The following is a 15123-nucleotide window of genomic DNA, read 5'->3' on the forward strand; positions in this document are numbered from 1 at the left end:
CTTGAGCTTCCAAGGAAGGAAAAATCACTTCCCCAAGATTGTACAACTAGAAAATGGTGGAGTAGGAATTCTAACTTAGGTCTGCCTGACTCGAAGCCCTGTGCTCTTAACCATCATGAAAACCGCCCTTCCCCACCATCCCATCACTGCTTTAAAGACTATCCTCGGCCGGGCGCGGTGGCTCAAGCCTGTAATCCCAGCACTTTGGGAGGCCGAGACGGGCGGATCACGAGGTCAGGAGATCGAGACCATCCTGGCTAACACGGTGAAACCCCGTCTCTACTAAAAAATACAAAAAAAACTAGCCGGGCGAGGTGGCGGGCGCCTGTAGTCCCAGCTACTCGGGAGGCTGAGGCAGGAGAATGGCGTGAACCCGGGAGGCGGAGCTTGCAGTGAGCTGAGATCCGGCCACTGCACTCCAGCCTGGGCGACAGAGCCAGACTCCGTCTCAAAAAAAAAAAAAAAAAAAAAAAAAAAAAAAANGCGTGAGCCACAGTGCCTGGCCAGATGCTAATTATTTTCTTTAGTTTGTCATTTCTCTGCAAAAGACCAACTTTGATTTAATAAAAGCAAAAAAGAGGAGGCAAGTAATGATATCATGGGAAGGCTTCAGTTACAACGATTATTTAGAAAACACTGGATTCTACTCAACTTGCCTCATACCCTCAATTTTTAAAAATTAGTATTGAGATAATTTTTAAATTTTCTCATGTTATTCACTCTCTTTTTAGAATAATCTTTCATTTAAGTTTGAATTATAAAAATATAATACTGAAATCAATTTCAGTTCCTAGTTTACAAATTACCTACACATTGAAACACTAAGTTCAAACAAACAAAAAAAAAATAATTGGGCCAGGCGTGGTGGCTCACGCCTGTAATCCCAGCACTTTGGGAGGCCGAGGCGGGCGGATCATGAGGTCAGGAGATCGAGACCATCCTGGCTAACACGGTGAAACCCCATCTCTACTAAAAATGCAAAAAATTAGCCGGGCGAGGCGGTGGGCGCCTGTGGTCCCGGCTACTCAGGAGGCTGAGGCAGGAGAATGGCGTGAACCCGGGAGGCGGAGCTTGCAGTGAGCCGAGATCGCGCCACTGCACTCCAGCCTGGGCGACTAAGCGAGACTCTGTCTAAAAAAAAAAAAAAAAAGACTATCCTCACTCATCTCTCATGTCCACATGCCCCCAAAGCACACAGATTGCCCAGTCTGGGACTCTGCTTTCCTCAGCTGTGAACCTGAGGACCTCACAAGTACATGGGAGGAGGTGGGTGGGTCTGCATGCAACGTCTCCACATGTATGTGTGGATGTAGAATGAGGTGCCTGGAAGTCATGTTCATTCTCTGGGGTGCCCCCGAAGAACCAGGGACATTGTCATGGTCAAAGACAGATGAGGGAGTTTGGTAGTGACCACCAATATTTAGAAGCTAATATTTATTTATTTATTTATTATTTTTTGAGATGGAGTCTCGCTCTTGTCGCCCAGGCTGGAGTACAGTGGCGCAATCTCAGCTCACTGCAACCTCCATCTTCCGGATTCAAGCGATTCTCCTGCCTCAATCCCAAGTAGCTGGGATTACAGACGTGCACCACCACGCCCGGGTAATTTTTGTATTTTTAGTAGAGATGGGGTTTTGCCATGTTGGCCAGGCTGGTCTTGAACTTCTGACCTCAGGTGATCCGCCCTCCTCGGCCTCCCAAAGTGCTGGGATTACAGGCGTGAGTCACCACGCCAGGCCTGGAAGCTAATATTTAGATGCCACATCCTTCAGTCACCCCAGTACCTGGTGACTCAGCCCCACCAGCTCGTGTGACAATGGTCACTGGGAGGCTGTGGACACAGAGGAGGAAATGAAAGAGGGTGTGGGGGGTCATGGAAGGGAGATGCGCAAGACAGCCCCCCACAGTCACCAGGCTGCTGCTCAGAGATGTCAGAAAGTCCATCCTCGGCCTCAAGGCAGGGCAGCACAGGACAAGGAGGACACGGAAGGGGAAACAGAGGAAGGAACCACGAGTGTCCCTCAGGCGCAAGTCCTGACGGGGGCTCTCTTCTCAAGATACAGGCAAGTTGAAGGGTGGTTGGATAGTCAAGAGGCTGGCAGGTCTCAGCAGTTCTTGTCATCACCCCGGATTTCCACATAGGGCAGCCCCACGGGCCAATTGTCCCGAGGCCAGTAGCGGACTTTGAGGGTTTCGCCTGGCATCTCATAGTTGGCATCCACCAAGGCCATGGTGACCATGCCATAAGGGAAGGTGATGCTGATGAGCACGTGCCTGTGGAATGCAGAGCGAAGGTGGTGACGGCATAAGATGCCCATAGCCTCACACTGGCCCTCTTTTTATTTCTCATGGATCTTTTGTTTTTTTTTGAAACAGAGTCTCGCTCTGTCACCCAGGCTGGAGTGCAGTGGCGCAGGGTCTCTGCTTACTGCAAGCTCCACTTCCCGGGTTCACGCCATTCTCCTGCCTCAGCCTCCCGAGTAGGTGGGACTACAGGCACCCGCCACCACGCCCAGCTAATTTTTTGTATTATTTTTAGTAGAGATGGGGTTTCACTGTGTTAACCAGGATGGTCTCGATCTCCTGACCGCGTGATCTGCCCACCTCGGCCTCCCAAAGTGCTGAGATTACAGGCGTGAGCCACCACGCCCAGCCTTTTTTTTTTTTTTTGAGGCGAAGTCTCCTTCTGTCTCCCAGGCTGGAGTGCAGTGGCAGGATCTCTGCTCACTGCAAGCACCGCCTCCCAGGTTCACGCCATTCTCCTGCCTCAGCCTCCTGAGTAGCTGGGACTACAGGCACACCTCACCACACCCAGCTAATTTTTGTATTTTTAGTAGAGACAGGGTTTCACCATATTGGTCAGGCTGGTCTGGAACTCCTGACCTCGTGATCCACCCGCCTCTGCCTCCCAAAGTGTTGGGATTACAGGCGTGAGCCACGGCGCCCGGCCTTTCATGGATCCTGACCATCCAAAGGGACCTTCTGGGTCTGGCCTTCTGACTGCAGCCTTCCCCTACTGCCAGGACCCAGTATCTGGCTCTCCTCCCTCTGCTCCTCGACCCCCAGCCCCCAGGCTCCTACTCCGAGCTGTGGCATCTAAGATTCTCTGACTCTGGGCCCCTCACAGCCTCAGAGCACGCGCTTACCAGATGCTGTGCAGATAGAAGAAATGAATCCTCTGCCAGAAGCTGCAGAGCAGACGGTCACTGATCCAGCTGGTCAGAGCAACAGCCCATAAAACCACGGAGACCTCAATCAGGTGCCGAAGCTCCTTATTGCTGGTCCTAGAGAGGGGAGAGGAGGATCAGAGAGCAGCACCTGAGGGGGCTGATGGGAAATTCCTCCTTCCACAGTGATGAGGCTCAGAAGCTGGGAGAAGGGCAAGAGCAGGAATTGAGGGTGCGAGCAGAGGGGGCCCAATCTCGTGCTTAGAACTAACACTGAGCATTGCCAGCACACCAGGTGCAATTTCAAATGTCCTTCAAGCCAGGCAAAGCAGCTCATGCCTGTAATCCCAGCACTTTGGGAGGCTGAGGTTGGGAGGATCACTTGAGCCCTGGAGTTTACAACCAGCCTGGGCAAAGTAGCAAGACCCCTAAAAAACCAAAAATTAGCCAGGCACGGTGGCATGCACCTGTCATCCCAGCTGCTCGGGAGGCTGAGGCAGGATAATTGCTTGAACCTGGGAGGTGGAGGTTGCAGTGAGCTGAGATTGCAATACTGCACTCCAGCCTGGAAGACAGAACAAGACTCTGTCTCAAAAAATAAATAAATAAATAAATAAAAATAAATAAATAAATATAATGTAGGGTGGATGCAGTGACTCACTCCTGTAATCCCAGCACTTTGGAAGGCTGAGGTGGGTGGATCGCTTGAGCCCAGGAGTTCAAGACCAGCTTGGGCAACATGACAAAATCCTGTTTCTACAAAAAAAATAAATAAATAAATATAAAAGTTATCCTGCCGTGACGGCATATGCCTCTAGTCCCAGCTACTTAGGAGGCTAGAGTGGGAGGATTGCTTGAGCCCAGGAGGTAGAGGTTGCAGTGAGCCAAGATCACACCACTGCACTCCAGCCTGGGCGACAGAGCGAGGCTCTGTCTCAAGAAAAAAAAAGCAAAAAAAAAAAAAAGGACAAGCTCTGCAGTCAGTCAAGTTCAAATTCTGGCCCTGCCGCTTGTTAGTGGATGATCTTGGGGAAGGGACGTCCCCTCCTTGAGCCTGGAGTCAGGGGTGCCAGGAGGGGGATGGCAGCCCCCTGCCCAGGCACCTGTAGTGTTCACTCACTTCCTGTACTCCTGGCACACGATGTAGACAATGTGCAGGGCAATGCTGTTGAGGACGTAGGCGTTGACCGTGGGCCGCAGGAAGGACAGGGGGGTGCTGACCACGGTGGTGACGAAGACCAGGCGGATGAACTGGGACCTGGGGAGGAAGGGCCTCAGCTGTAGGTGGCAAGGAACGTCGTGGGGTTGTAGGCAAGGTCACTTGGAGATCTCGTGGCCCAGGTGGGTGAGGAAAGGAAAGGATTCTGGGGAGCCCAAATAGGCTCAGCAAAGGGTCCTAGCCAGGCAGGGCACAGTGGCTCATGTCTGTAATCCCAGCACTTTGGGAAGCTGAGGTGGGCAGATCACCTGAGGTCAAGAGTTCGAGACCAGCCTGTCCAACATGGTGAAACCCCATTTCTATTAAAAATACAAAATTTAGCCAGGTGTGGTGGCACATGCCTGTAATCCCAGCTACTCAGGAGGCTGAGACACAAGAGTCGCTTGAACTCAGGAGGCAGAGGTTTCAGTGGGCCAAGATCATGCCACAGCACTCCAGCCTGGGTGACAGAGGGAGATTCTGTCTCAAAAACAACAATTAAAAAAGGGTCCTAGCCAGGCACGGTGGCTCATGACTGTAATCCCAGCACTTTTGGAGGCTGAAACAGGAGGATCGCTTGAGCTCAGGAGTTCGAGACCAGCCTGGGCAACATAACAAAACTCTGTCTCTACCAAAAATACAAAAAAATTAGCTGGGTGTGGCGGCGTATGCCTGTAATCTCAGCTACTAAAGAGGCTGAGGCAGGGATTGCTTGAGCCTGGTAATTGGAGGTTGCAGTGAGCTAAGATTGCGCCACTGCACTCCAGCCTGGGAGACACAGCGAGAGCTCATCTCAAAAAAAAAAGAAAGAAAAAGAAAAAGAAAGAAAAGAAAAGAAAACAGGAAGAAGAAGAAGAGGAGGAAGAGGAAGAAGAGGAAGAAGAAAGAGAAGGAGAAGGGGAAGAAGAAGAAGGGGAAGGAAGAAGAAGAAGAAGTAGAAGAAGAAGAAGAAGAAGGAGGAGGAGGAGGAGGAGGAGGAGAAGGAGAAGGAGAAGAAGAAGAAGAAGAAGGAGAAGGAGAAGGAGAAGGAGAAGGAGAAGGAGAAGGAGAAGGAGAAGGAGAAGGAGAAGGAGAAGGAGAAGGAGAAGGAGAAGAANGGAGGAGAAGGGGAAGGAGGAGAAGGGGAAGGAGGAGAAGGGGAAGGAGGAGAAGGGGAAGGAAGAAGAAGGGGAAGGAAGAAGAAGGGGAAGGAAGAAGAAGAAGAAGGGGAAGGAGGAGGAGAAGGGGAAGGAGGAGAAGGGGAAGGAGAAGAAGGGGAAGAAGAAGAAGAAGGGGAAGAAAGAAGAAGAAGAGGAAGAGGAGGAGGAGGAGGAAGAGGAAGAGGAAGAAGAAGAAGGTCCTGAGGCTCCCAGGTGTACTCAGCAGAAAGTCTCAGGGAGCTCCGGCAGCGACTAAAGGGAGATCCCAGGGAGGATGGAGGAGGATGGGAAGAGGGTCCCAGGGGGCCCAGGAGAGTGTGATGGTTTCCAGGGCCCAAGTGAGGTCAGGCAAGGAGTTCACGGGAGCCCAGCTGGGCTAAGAGGAGGGATCCCTGCGTCCGGGTGAATTTAAGAGATGTCAGACAGTGGCTCTCCAGAACCCAGTAGGGATTAAGGAAACATGACAGGGGTCCCAAAGGACGATCGGGTGGGCTGGGGGGTCCTGGAGGGCTCAGCTGAGTTAAGCCGGGTTAGAAGAGAATTTCACATGCCTGTAATCCCAGCACTTTGGGAGGCCAAGGCAGGTGGATCACTTGAGGTCAGGAGTTTGAGACTAGCCTGGCCAACATTGTGAAACCATCTCTACTAAAAATACAAAAATTAGCCTGACACCTGTAATCCCAGCTACTCAGGAGGCCAAAGCAGAAGAATCACTTGAACCCTGATGGCAGAGGCTGCAGTGAGCCGAGATTACACCACTGCACTCTGGCGTGGGTAACAGAGTGAAACTCTGTCTCCAAAAGGAAGAAGAAAAAGAAGGAGAAAGAGGAGAAGGAGAAGAGGGAGGAGGAGGAGGAGGAAAGAAGGAAGAAGAAGAAGAAGAAAGAAGGAAGAAGTAAACAAAGAAGGAGGAGGAGAAGAAGAAGGAGGAGGAGAACGAGAAGAGGGAGGAGGAGGAGGAAGGAAGGAAGAAGAAAAAGAAAGAAGGAAGAAGAAAAAGAAGGAGGAGGAGGAGAAGAAGGAGGAGGAGGAGCAGGAGGAGGAAGAAAGAAGGAAGAAGAGGAGGAAGAAAGAAGAAGGAAGAAAAAAAGAAGGAGGAGAAGAAGAAAGAGGGGGGGAGGAGGAGAAGAAGAAGGAGGAGGAGGAGAGGAGGGGGAGAGGGAGGAGGAGGAGGAAGAAGCAGAAGGAGGAGGAAGGAAGAAGAAAAAGAAGGAGGAGGAGGAGAAGAAGAAGGAGGAGGAAGAGAAGAAGAAGGAGGAGGAGGAGAAGGAAGTGCAAGGGGAGGGGGAGAAGAAGAAGAAGGAGGAGGAGAAGGAGGACGAGGGGGAGGAGGAGGAGGAGAAGAAGAAAAAGAAGAAGAAGAATAAAAGAAGAAGAGGAGGAAGAAGGAGAAGGAGGAGAAGGAGGAGGAGGAGAAGGGGGAGGGGGAGGAGGAGAAGAAAAAGGAGGAGGAGAAGAAGGAGGAGGAGGAGGAGGGGGAGGGGGAGGAGAAGAAAAAGGAGGAGGAGAAGGAGGAGGAGGGGGAGGGGGAGGAGGAGAAGAAGGAGGAGGAGAAGGAGGGGAGGGGAAGAGGAAGGAGGAGGAGGAGAAGGAGGGGAGGGGGAGAGGAAGGAGGAGGAAGAGGCAGAAGGAGGAGGAAGGAAGAAGAAAAAGAAGAAGGAGGAGGAGGAGAAGGAGGAGGAGGAGGAGAAGGAGGGGGAGGAGGAGAAGAAGAAGAAGGAGGAGGAGAAGGAGGGAGAGGGGGAGGAGGAGGAGAAGAAGAAGAAGAAAAAGAAGAAGAAAAAAAGAAGAAGAGGAGAAGAAGAAGCAGGAGGAGAAGGAGGGGGAGGAGGAGAAGAAGGAGGAGGAAAAGGAGGGGGAAGAGGAAGAGGAGGAGAAGAAGAAGAGGAGGAGGAGGAGGATTTCACAGAGGTCAAGTGTGGGTGTGGGGATCAATTAGATCAAGAGAGGGACCCAGGGGTCTAAGAAGATCAGATGAAAGATGCCAGGGGCCCAGGTGAGAGGCTCAGGGAGCAGTCCCTTGGGGCCAGGTAAGTGTAGACATGAGGTCCTGGAACTCCTATTGGATGCAACAGAGTCTGAAGAAAGTTCCAGGTTGTACAGGTAGGATCAGGGGAGGGATTCCAAAAAACCAGGTAAGCTCAGGAGTGGCATCTCCAAAAGCCCACGTGAGTCAGGCAGGGTCAGGAGAGAACCCGAAGTGGTCAGGGGAGGAATTCCAAGGGCCCCAAAAGGGGTCAGGGGTGGGGACCCAGGGGACTCAGGTGAGCTCAGGTAGAGTCAACTGAAGACTCAGACCCCACCCAGTCCAGATGGCCAGCCCTTGACCCACCTGTTGCCCCCCAAGAAGGAGGGGAAGTAGCAGCGGGGCATCCATATGCTATAGCCACTGCCCAGGAGCCACAGGATGGCGATCTCATCCAGCAGCTGGCCCAGGAAGCTGAGCGTCATGTGGAAGTACATGGAGAACAGACCTGCAGCGACAAGGGCAGGCGGTCAATGGGGTCTGCCACCTCCTGCACCCCCACTGCCTCCCGACTATCACAGACCTGAACCACACCTCCCTACCTATGATCATGAAGAGGACCCAGAAAACGTAGATGTAGCGGGAGCGCTTCTGGGCATAGGGGTGCATCAGGAGCATCATCAGTGGCCCGAAGATGAAGAAGGGGATATTGGTGAACTGGAGCAGAGACAGTCATAGGGAGGAGCTTGTCAGATAGAGGTGGCAGAGGAGGCTGCCCTCTGTCCAGACCCTCAGTCACCAGCCAGTCGATTACCTGCTGCATTTCAGGCAATTCATCAACCCAGGATTTGTTAATCACTCACCTGTCAACCTTTCAGCTGACCTTATTATTTATTTTTTTAAATTTTTTAAATGGAGTCTTGCTCTGTTACTCAGGCTGGAATGCAGTGGTGCCATTTCAGCTCACCGCAACCTCCACCTCCCAGGTTCAAGTGATTCTCCTGTCTCAGACTCCTGAGTAGCTGGGATTACAGGCACACGCCATCACGCCCAGCTAATTTTTTATATTTTTGGTAGAAACAGGGTTTCACCATGTTGGCCAGGCTGCTTTTGAACTCCTGACCTCAGGTGATCCACCTGCCTTGGCCTTCACAAAGCGTTGGGATTACAGGTGTGAGCCACTGCACCTAGCCACTTTTCAGCTGATCTTGACCATCAGCTGGTCATCCACAGATCAATTTCTCAATCTGTTATTGGTTCATTCATTCATTCAATGAGTGTGGCAAAGACTATCCACGAAACTTCCATATATATTCTCCTTCTTCTCTTTTACTTTTTCTAGTTATTTATTTTACAGACAGGGTCTTGCTCTCTGCTGCCAGGCTGGAGTGCAGTGGTGCGATCACAGCTCATTGCAGCCTCAATCAGCTGAGCTCAGAGGATCCTCCTGCCTCAGCCTCCCAAGTAGCTGGGACTACAGATGCTCACCACCCCACCTGGCTAATTTTCTTTTATTTTTTGTAGAGAAGGGGTTTCACTATGTCACCCAGGCTGGTTGCAAGCTCCCAGCCTCAAGCGATCCTCCCACCACAGCCTAAAGTGTTAAGATTACAGGTATGAACCACTGCACCCAGCCCCTTTTCCTGTAGAAATAGTATCTCCCAAGTTTGAGCTGGGCACACAGCTTACCCAATGAAAGACTACATTTCCCAGCCTTCACTGCAGCTCACTGTGGCCTTGTGACCTGCTCTGGCCAATGAGATAAGAATGTAAATGATATCTACTACTTCCAGGTCAGTCCTTTCAAAAACCACTTAAGGAAAGCTTGCCCCCTTTCCTCTTCCTGTGGACTGAAATGTAGACGTGGGAGTCATGAGTTGACCTTGCCCTTGCAGACAAGGAAAGATGATGCAGTACCCTTTTGACAAACAGCATGAAGCAGAAATGATACTGTGTGACTTCTGAGGTTAGGTCATAAAAGGAACTGTGGCTTCCACCTTTCTCCATCTCATAGGACAAGACGTCGGGACCCTAGGCCACCATGCAAGAAGACTGGCTACCCTTGAAGCCACCATGCTAGAGAAACCATGTGTAGAGACCACACTGAGATGGAGGGAGATGCCAGAGGAGGGCCAGTGGTTCAATTCTTCCCCATACAGTCATCAGACACATGAGTGAATGAAACTTCAGGTGATGGCTGGATGTGGTGGCTCATGCCTGTAATCCCAGCACTTTGGGAGGTTGAGGCAGGTAGATCACCTGAGGTCAGGAGTTCAAGGCCAGCCCAAACAACATAGTGAAATGCTACAAAACAGTATGTGAATATATATATAATATGTGAATATATATTTCACAATAATGTTAAACAATACAAAAATTGGCCAGGTGCAGTGGATCACACCTGTAATCCTAGCACTTTGGGAGGCTGAGGTAGGCAGATCACTTGAGGTCAGGATTTTGAGACCAGCCCAGGCAACATGGTGAAATCCCATCTTTACTAAAATATAAAAAATTAGCTGGGTGTGATGGTGGATGCATGTAATCCCAGCTACTTGGGAGGCTGAGGTGGGAGAATTGCTTGAACTCAGGAGGTGGAAGTTGTAGTGAGCTGAGATCACACCATTGCACTCCAGCCTGGGCAACAGACTGAGACTCCATCTCAAAAAAAAAAAAAAAAAAAAGTCACAAGAACATTTGCACCAAAATTAAATGGCTCAAGACCCTGACGTGCTGACACCAGACTTTGACTCCCCACAAAGTCTCTCCCTGATATGTCTGAGCCACAGCAAGTCTCTCACACGACAAATACTTATATAATATTGGTGGAAATGTAAATTGGTACAACCTCTATGGAAAACAATATGCAGAATTTTTTTGGTTTTTTTTTTTTTTTTTTTTTTGAGACAGAGTCTCCCTCTGTCACCCAGACTGGAGTCCAATGGCGCAATCTCAGCTCACTGCAAGCTCCACATCCTGGGTTCACGCCATTCTCCTGCCTCAGCCTCCCAAGTAGCTGGGACTACAGGTGCCCACCACCATACCCAGCTAATTTTTCTGTATTTTTAGTAGAGATGGGGTTTCACCGTGTTAGCCAGGATGGTCTCCTGACCTCATGATCCGCCCGCCTCGGCCTCCCAAAGTGCTGGGATTACAGGCATGAGCCACCGCGCCCAGCCCCAGTTGTTCCTTTAGAGCAACACAAACTGAACTAAGACAGATATGGAAAGAAAACCAAGCGATTGATATGAAATGGACAACGTCAGTAAATAGATTACTACTACAACTCTGGACTGCAAGCCCTTCTTGTCAGTGGTCCAAGAACAGATGAGACAGGGCCATGCCAACGTCTCCATGGGCCTCTTCTCAGCCCATGACCCTAGCTCAGTTACCTCCATTTGTGCTGATGCACACATATTCCCAAACAAACCCAATGTTCCCTCTGCCTCCAGCCAAATACCAGCCCTTGGATATCAATGCATGCCTGAAGATACTGACCCAACCACTTTCCCAGATTCAAAAGCATCCATTAAAACATGTCTGGGCCTTCCATAAATAAAGTCTAAACTCTTAAACTTGCCTTATAAATTCCTTCCATAACTCATCTCCAACTTTTTCTGTTGTTGTTTTGTTTTTTGTTTGTTTTGTTTTTGTGTTTTTGTGTTCTTTTTTTTTGAGACAGAGTCTTGCTCTGTCACCCAGGCTGGAGTCCAGTGGTGCAATCTCAGCTCACTGTAACCTCCGCCTCCCAGGTTCAAGCAGTTCTCCTGCCTCAGCCTCCCGAGTAGCAGGGATTACAGGTGCTCGCCACCATGTCTGGTTAATTTTTGTATTTTTAGTAGAGGCGGGGTTTTACCATATTGCCCAGGCTCGTCTCGGACTCCTGAACAAAGCGGATCCACTCACCTCAGCCTCTAAAAATCTCCATTTAAAAAGTGTTCAAGGCCGGGCGCGGTGGCTCAACCCTGTAATCCCAGCACTTTGGGAGGCCGAGGCGGGTGGATCACGAGGTCAGGAGATCGAGACCATCCTGGCTAACATGGTGAAACCCCGTCTCTACTAAAAAAATACAAAAAACTAGCCGGGCGTGGTGGCGGGCGCCTGTAGTCCCAGCTACTCGGAGGCTGAGGCAGGAGAATGGCGTAAACCCGGGAGGCGGAGCTTGCAGTGAGCCGAGATCGCGCCACTGCACTCCAGCCTGGGTGACACAGCGAGACTCCGTCTCAAAAAAAAAAAAAAAAAAAAAAAAGTGTTCAAACTGGGTGTGGTGGCTCACGCCTGTAATCCCAGCACTTTAGGAGGCCAAGGTGGACCGATCACCTGAGGTCGGGAGTTCGAGACCAGCATGGCCAACATGGAGAAACCCTGTCTCTACTAAAAATACACAATTAGCTGGGTGTGGTGGTACATGCCTGTAATCCCAGCTACTCGGGAGGCTGAGGCAGGAGAAATGCTTGAACCTGGGAGGCATGAGTTGCAGTGAGCTGAGATCACATGATTACATTCCAGCCTGTGTGACACAGTGAGACTCTGTCCCTCAAAAAATAAATAAAAAATAAAAAATAGGCCAGGCACGGTGGCTCACACCTGTAATTCCAGCACTTTGGGAGGCTGTGGCGGGCGGATCACGAGGTCAAGAGATCGAGACCATCTTGGCTAACACGGTGAAACCCCATCTGTATTAAAAATACAAAAAAAAAAAAATTAAAAAAATTAAAAAAAAAATTAGCTGGCTGTGGTGGCGGGCACCTGTAGTCCCAGTAGTCCCAGCTACTCGGGAGGCTGAGGCAGGAGAATGGCGTGAACCTGGGAGGCAGAGCTTGCAGGGAGCCGAGATTGCGCCACTGCACTTTAGCCTGGGTGACAGACGGAGACTCCGTCTCAAAATAAATAAATAAATAAATAAATAAATAAATAAATAAATAAATAATTTAAAAAAACATGTTCATGTCTCCTGTAAATAAAATCTAAACTCTTTTCTTTTTTTTGAGCCGGAGTCTCACTCTGTCGCCCAGGCTGTAGTGCAGTGGCACGATCTCCACTCACTGCAAGCTCCGCCTCCCGGGTTCATGCCATTCTCCTGCCTCAGCTTCCTGAGTAGCTGGGATTACAGGCGCCCGCCACCACGCCCAGCTAATTTTTTGTATTTTTTTTAGTAGAGACGGGGTTTCACCATGTTAGCCAGGATGGTCTCGATCTCCTGACCTCGTGATCCGCCCGCCTCAGCCTCCCAAAGTGCTGGGATTACAGGCCTGAGCCACCGCGCCCGGCCAAAATCTAAACTCTTAAACATGCCATATAAAATTATTCCTAACTCATCTCTTCCCAACTCAAAAAAGAAAAAGAAAAAAAAAACAAAGGTGGAAAGACTAGATGGGTGGTGGTGATTAAGAGGGCGCTCCCCTGCTGCCTGACCCTGTGACTAATGCCTCTTGGTTTCTCTCTGCTTGTATCAGTAAAAGCAGAGTACATAATCAGTGGTACCTTGCAGGCTGATGCGGGGCATGCATAAGACAAGGCATTGCCCAGGATGTGATATGAGCTCAAAAAATAGCTGGGGTTGCTGCTGTTGTTATTGTTGAGGGAGAAAATAATAACAACAGGCCTGTTACGGGTATCATTATTCCAAGTTTAGGGGCCAGCAGAGTCCAGCCAGGGATTATCAACAGTGCTCCCAAGCACTCAGAAGCAGGACAGAGCTGTGGGTGGAGAAACTGACTAAAGGAGGGCCCCAACTGGCTCTGGAGTCTCTGAAAACATCAGAAACTGCCCGGATGCCAGGGTCTCCCTCCCTGTCCTCTGTGGCTCAGCCCCCACATTCCCTGCTTCTCACCCCACCCAGGCCCTGCCAGGCAGGGGAGATACCTGTCTGGGATCCCATCCGAAGCCAGCCCAGTCCTGAACTCTGGACACAAGTGAGCTGGATTTCTGGGTTCCAGCTCCAGCAGGTGACATGACCTCCCTCCCTTCATTCATTCATTCATTCATTCATTCATTCATTCATTCGTTCAAGCATCCCTTGAGTACCTACTATGTATGTGCTCAAGGACCATACCAGTGTCTGAAAACAAAGTCCCTGCATTCTCGGGGTGCATACGGTCAGGACAGCAGGACACGTCCTGTGCCTGGTTTTCCGGCTCCTACTTCCAGAGGCTGCTATGAGGATTACAGAGTTAAGTGCCACGGGACCAGGGAGCTCTGTGTGTTTTGCCCCCTCTCCACCCTGTATCTAGAACAGTGTCTGGCACACAGTAGGTGCTCAATACATTTTTGTAGAAAAGAATGCACGTAAATAATACAAACGGGGCCAGGCGTAGTGGCTCATGCCTGTAATCCCAGCACTTCGGGAGGCTGAGATGGGCAAATCACTTGAGGTCAGGAGTTCAAGACCAGCCTGACCGACATGGAGAAACCCTGTCTTTACTAAAAATACAAAAATTAGCCGGGTGTGGTGGTGGACGCCTGTAGTCCCAGCTACTCAAGAGGCTGAAGCAGGAGAATTGCTTGAAAGTGGGGGCTGCAGTGAGCCGAGATCGCACCACTGCACTCCAGCCCCCATGAGAGAGCGAGATTCTGTCCCAAAAAGAAAAAAGGAAGGAAAGAAAATTTGTTGAATACATCTCTAACATCTCCTCATTCTTTGTCCTCGTTACCAAAGCTCAAACTCTCTCCCACCACCCACACCTGGCCTCTGTCACCAGTTGGGGACAGCCACCTAAGTTCATTCCAAATGTGCCTGCTAATGTTGGAGGGATGAAGCGTGCACCGGCCATAGCACAAGATTTAATTGCATGAATTAAAATGCACATATCTCGCTCTGTCGCCTAGGCTGGAGTGCAGTGGCGTGATCTCGGCTCACCCACCGCAACCTCTGCCTCCCGGGTTCAAGCAATTCTCCTGCCTCAGCCTTCTGAGTAGCTGGGACTACAGGTGTGCGCCACCACACCTGGCTAATTTTTGTATTTTTAGTAGAGACGGGGTTTTGCTATATTGGCCGGGCTGGTCTCGAACTCCTGACCTCAGGTGATCCGCCTGCCTCGGCCTCCCAAAGTGCTGGGATTACAAGTGTGAGCCGCTGCACCATCCAAAATGCACACAATTAATTCCTAATCACCCAGTAATTAAGTGGTCTCACCCCGCACTGTAGTTAAGGGAGAGACTCTTAGGACCAGGCTCTTGGAGAAGCTGTAACTTTTGCACAACTGTAATTTGCATACTGTGTGGCCCTGGGAAATAAATATACCCTCTTCTGAGCCTTGATTTCCCCATCTGAAAAATGGGGAGCATAATTGTACTTACTTCATAGGATTTTATGAGGATTATAGTCGGTGCTAATTATTCAATGAAATGAATAAATACGTAATAAAATTAATGAATGTTACTTTCACATCTCTGGGTGCTGTATTCACTTGTAATAATAATAGCTACAATGTATTCAGTGCTTAGGATGTGCCAAGAGCTGTGGGCTGTGGGTTTTTTTTTAAACATCCCTATTTTTAAAATCTAGACATAAATCACATACTATAAAATTCGCTCTTTTAAACTATGCAATTCAGTGGGTTTTAGTATATTCATAAGGCGTGCAACCATCACACTAGCTAATTCCAGAACATTTTCTTTTTCTTTCTTTTTTTTTTTTTTTTTTTTTTTTTTTTG

At 49.8% G+C, this 15123-nt stretch overlaps 1 protein-coding gene across 1 annotated transcript in view; it reads right to left on the reverse strand.

Moving 5' to 3' along the window:
* Positions 1-1821: 1821 nt before the first annotated feature.
* Positions 1822-15123, reverse strand: part of ACER1 (alkaline ceramidase 1) — a 21407-nt gene continuing 8105 nt past the window's right edge. Inside the window, exons 2-6 of the mRNA XM_025368498.1 lie at positions 8073-8187; positions 7837-7978; positions 4288-4425; positions 3147-3284; positions 1822-2274 (exon numbers count right to left, since the gene is read on the reverse strand). Coding sequence (XP_025224283.1) covers positions 2106-2274; positions 3147-3284; positions 4288-4425; positions 7837-7978; positions 8073-8187 — 702 coding nt within the window. The 3' untranslated portion in view covers positions 1822-2105. The remainder of the gene's footprint in view (positions 2275-3146; positions 3285-4287; positions 4426-7836; positions 7979-8072; positions 8188-15123) is intronic.

Source organism: Theropithecus gelada, chromosome 19 (assembly GCF_003255815.1).
Source record: "Theropithecus gelada isolate Dixy chromosome 19, Tgel_1.0, whole genome shotgun sequence".
In the NCBI taxonomy this organism is placed as follows: domain Eukaryota; kingdom Metazoa; phylum Chordata; class Mammalia; order Primates; family Cercopithecidae; genus Theropithecus; species Theropithecus gelada.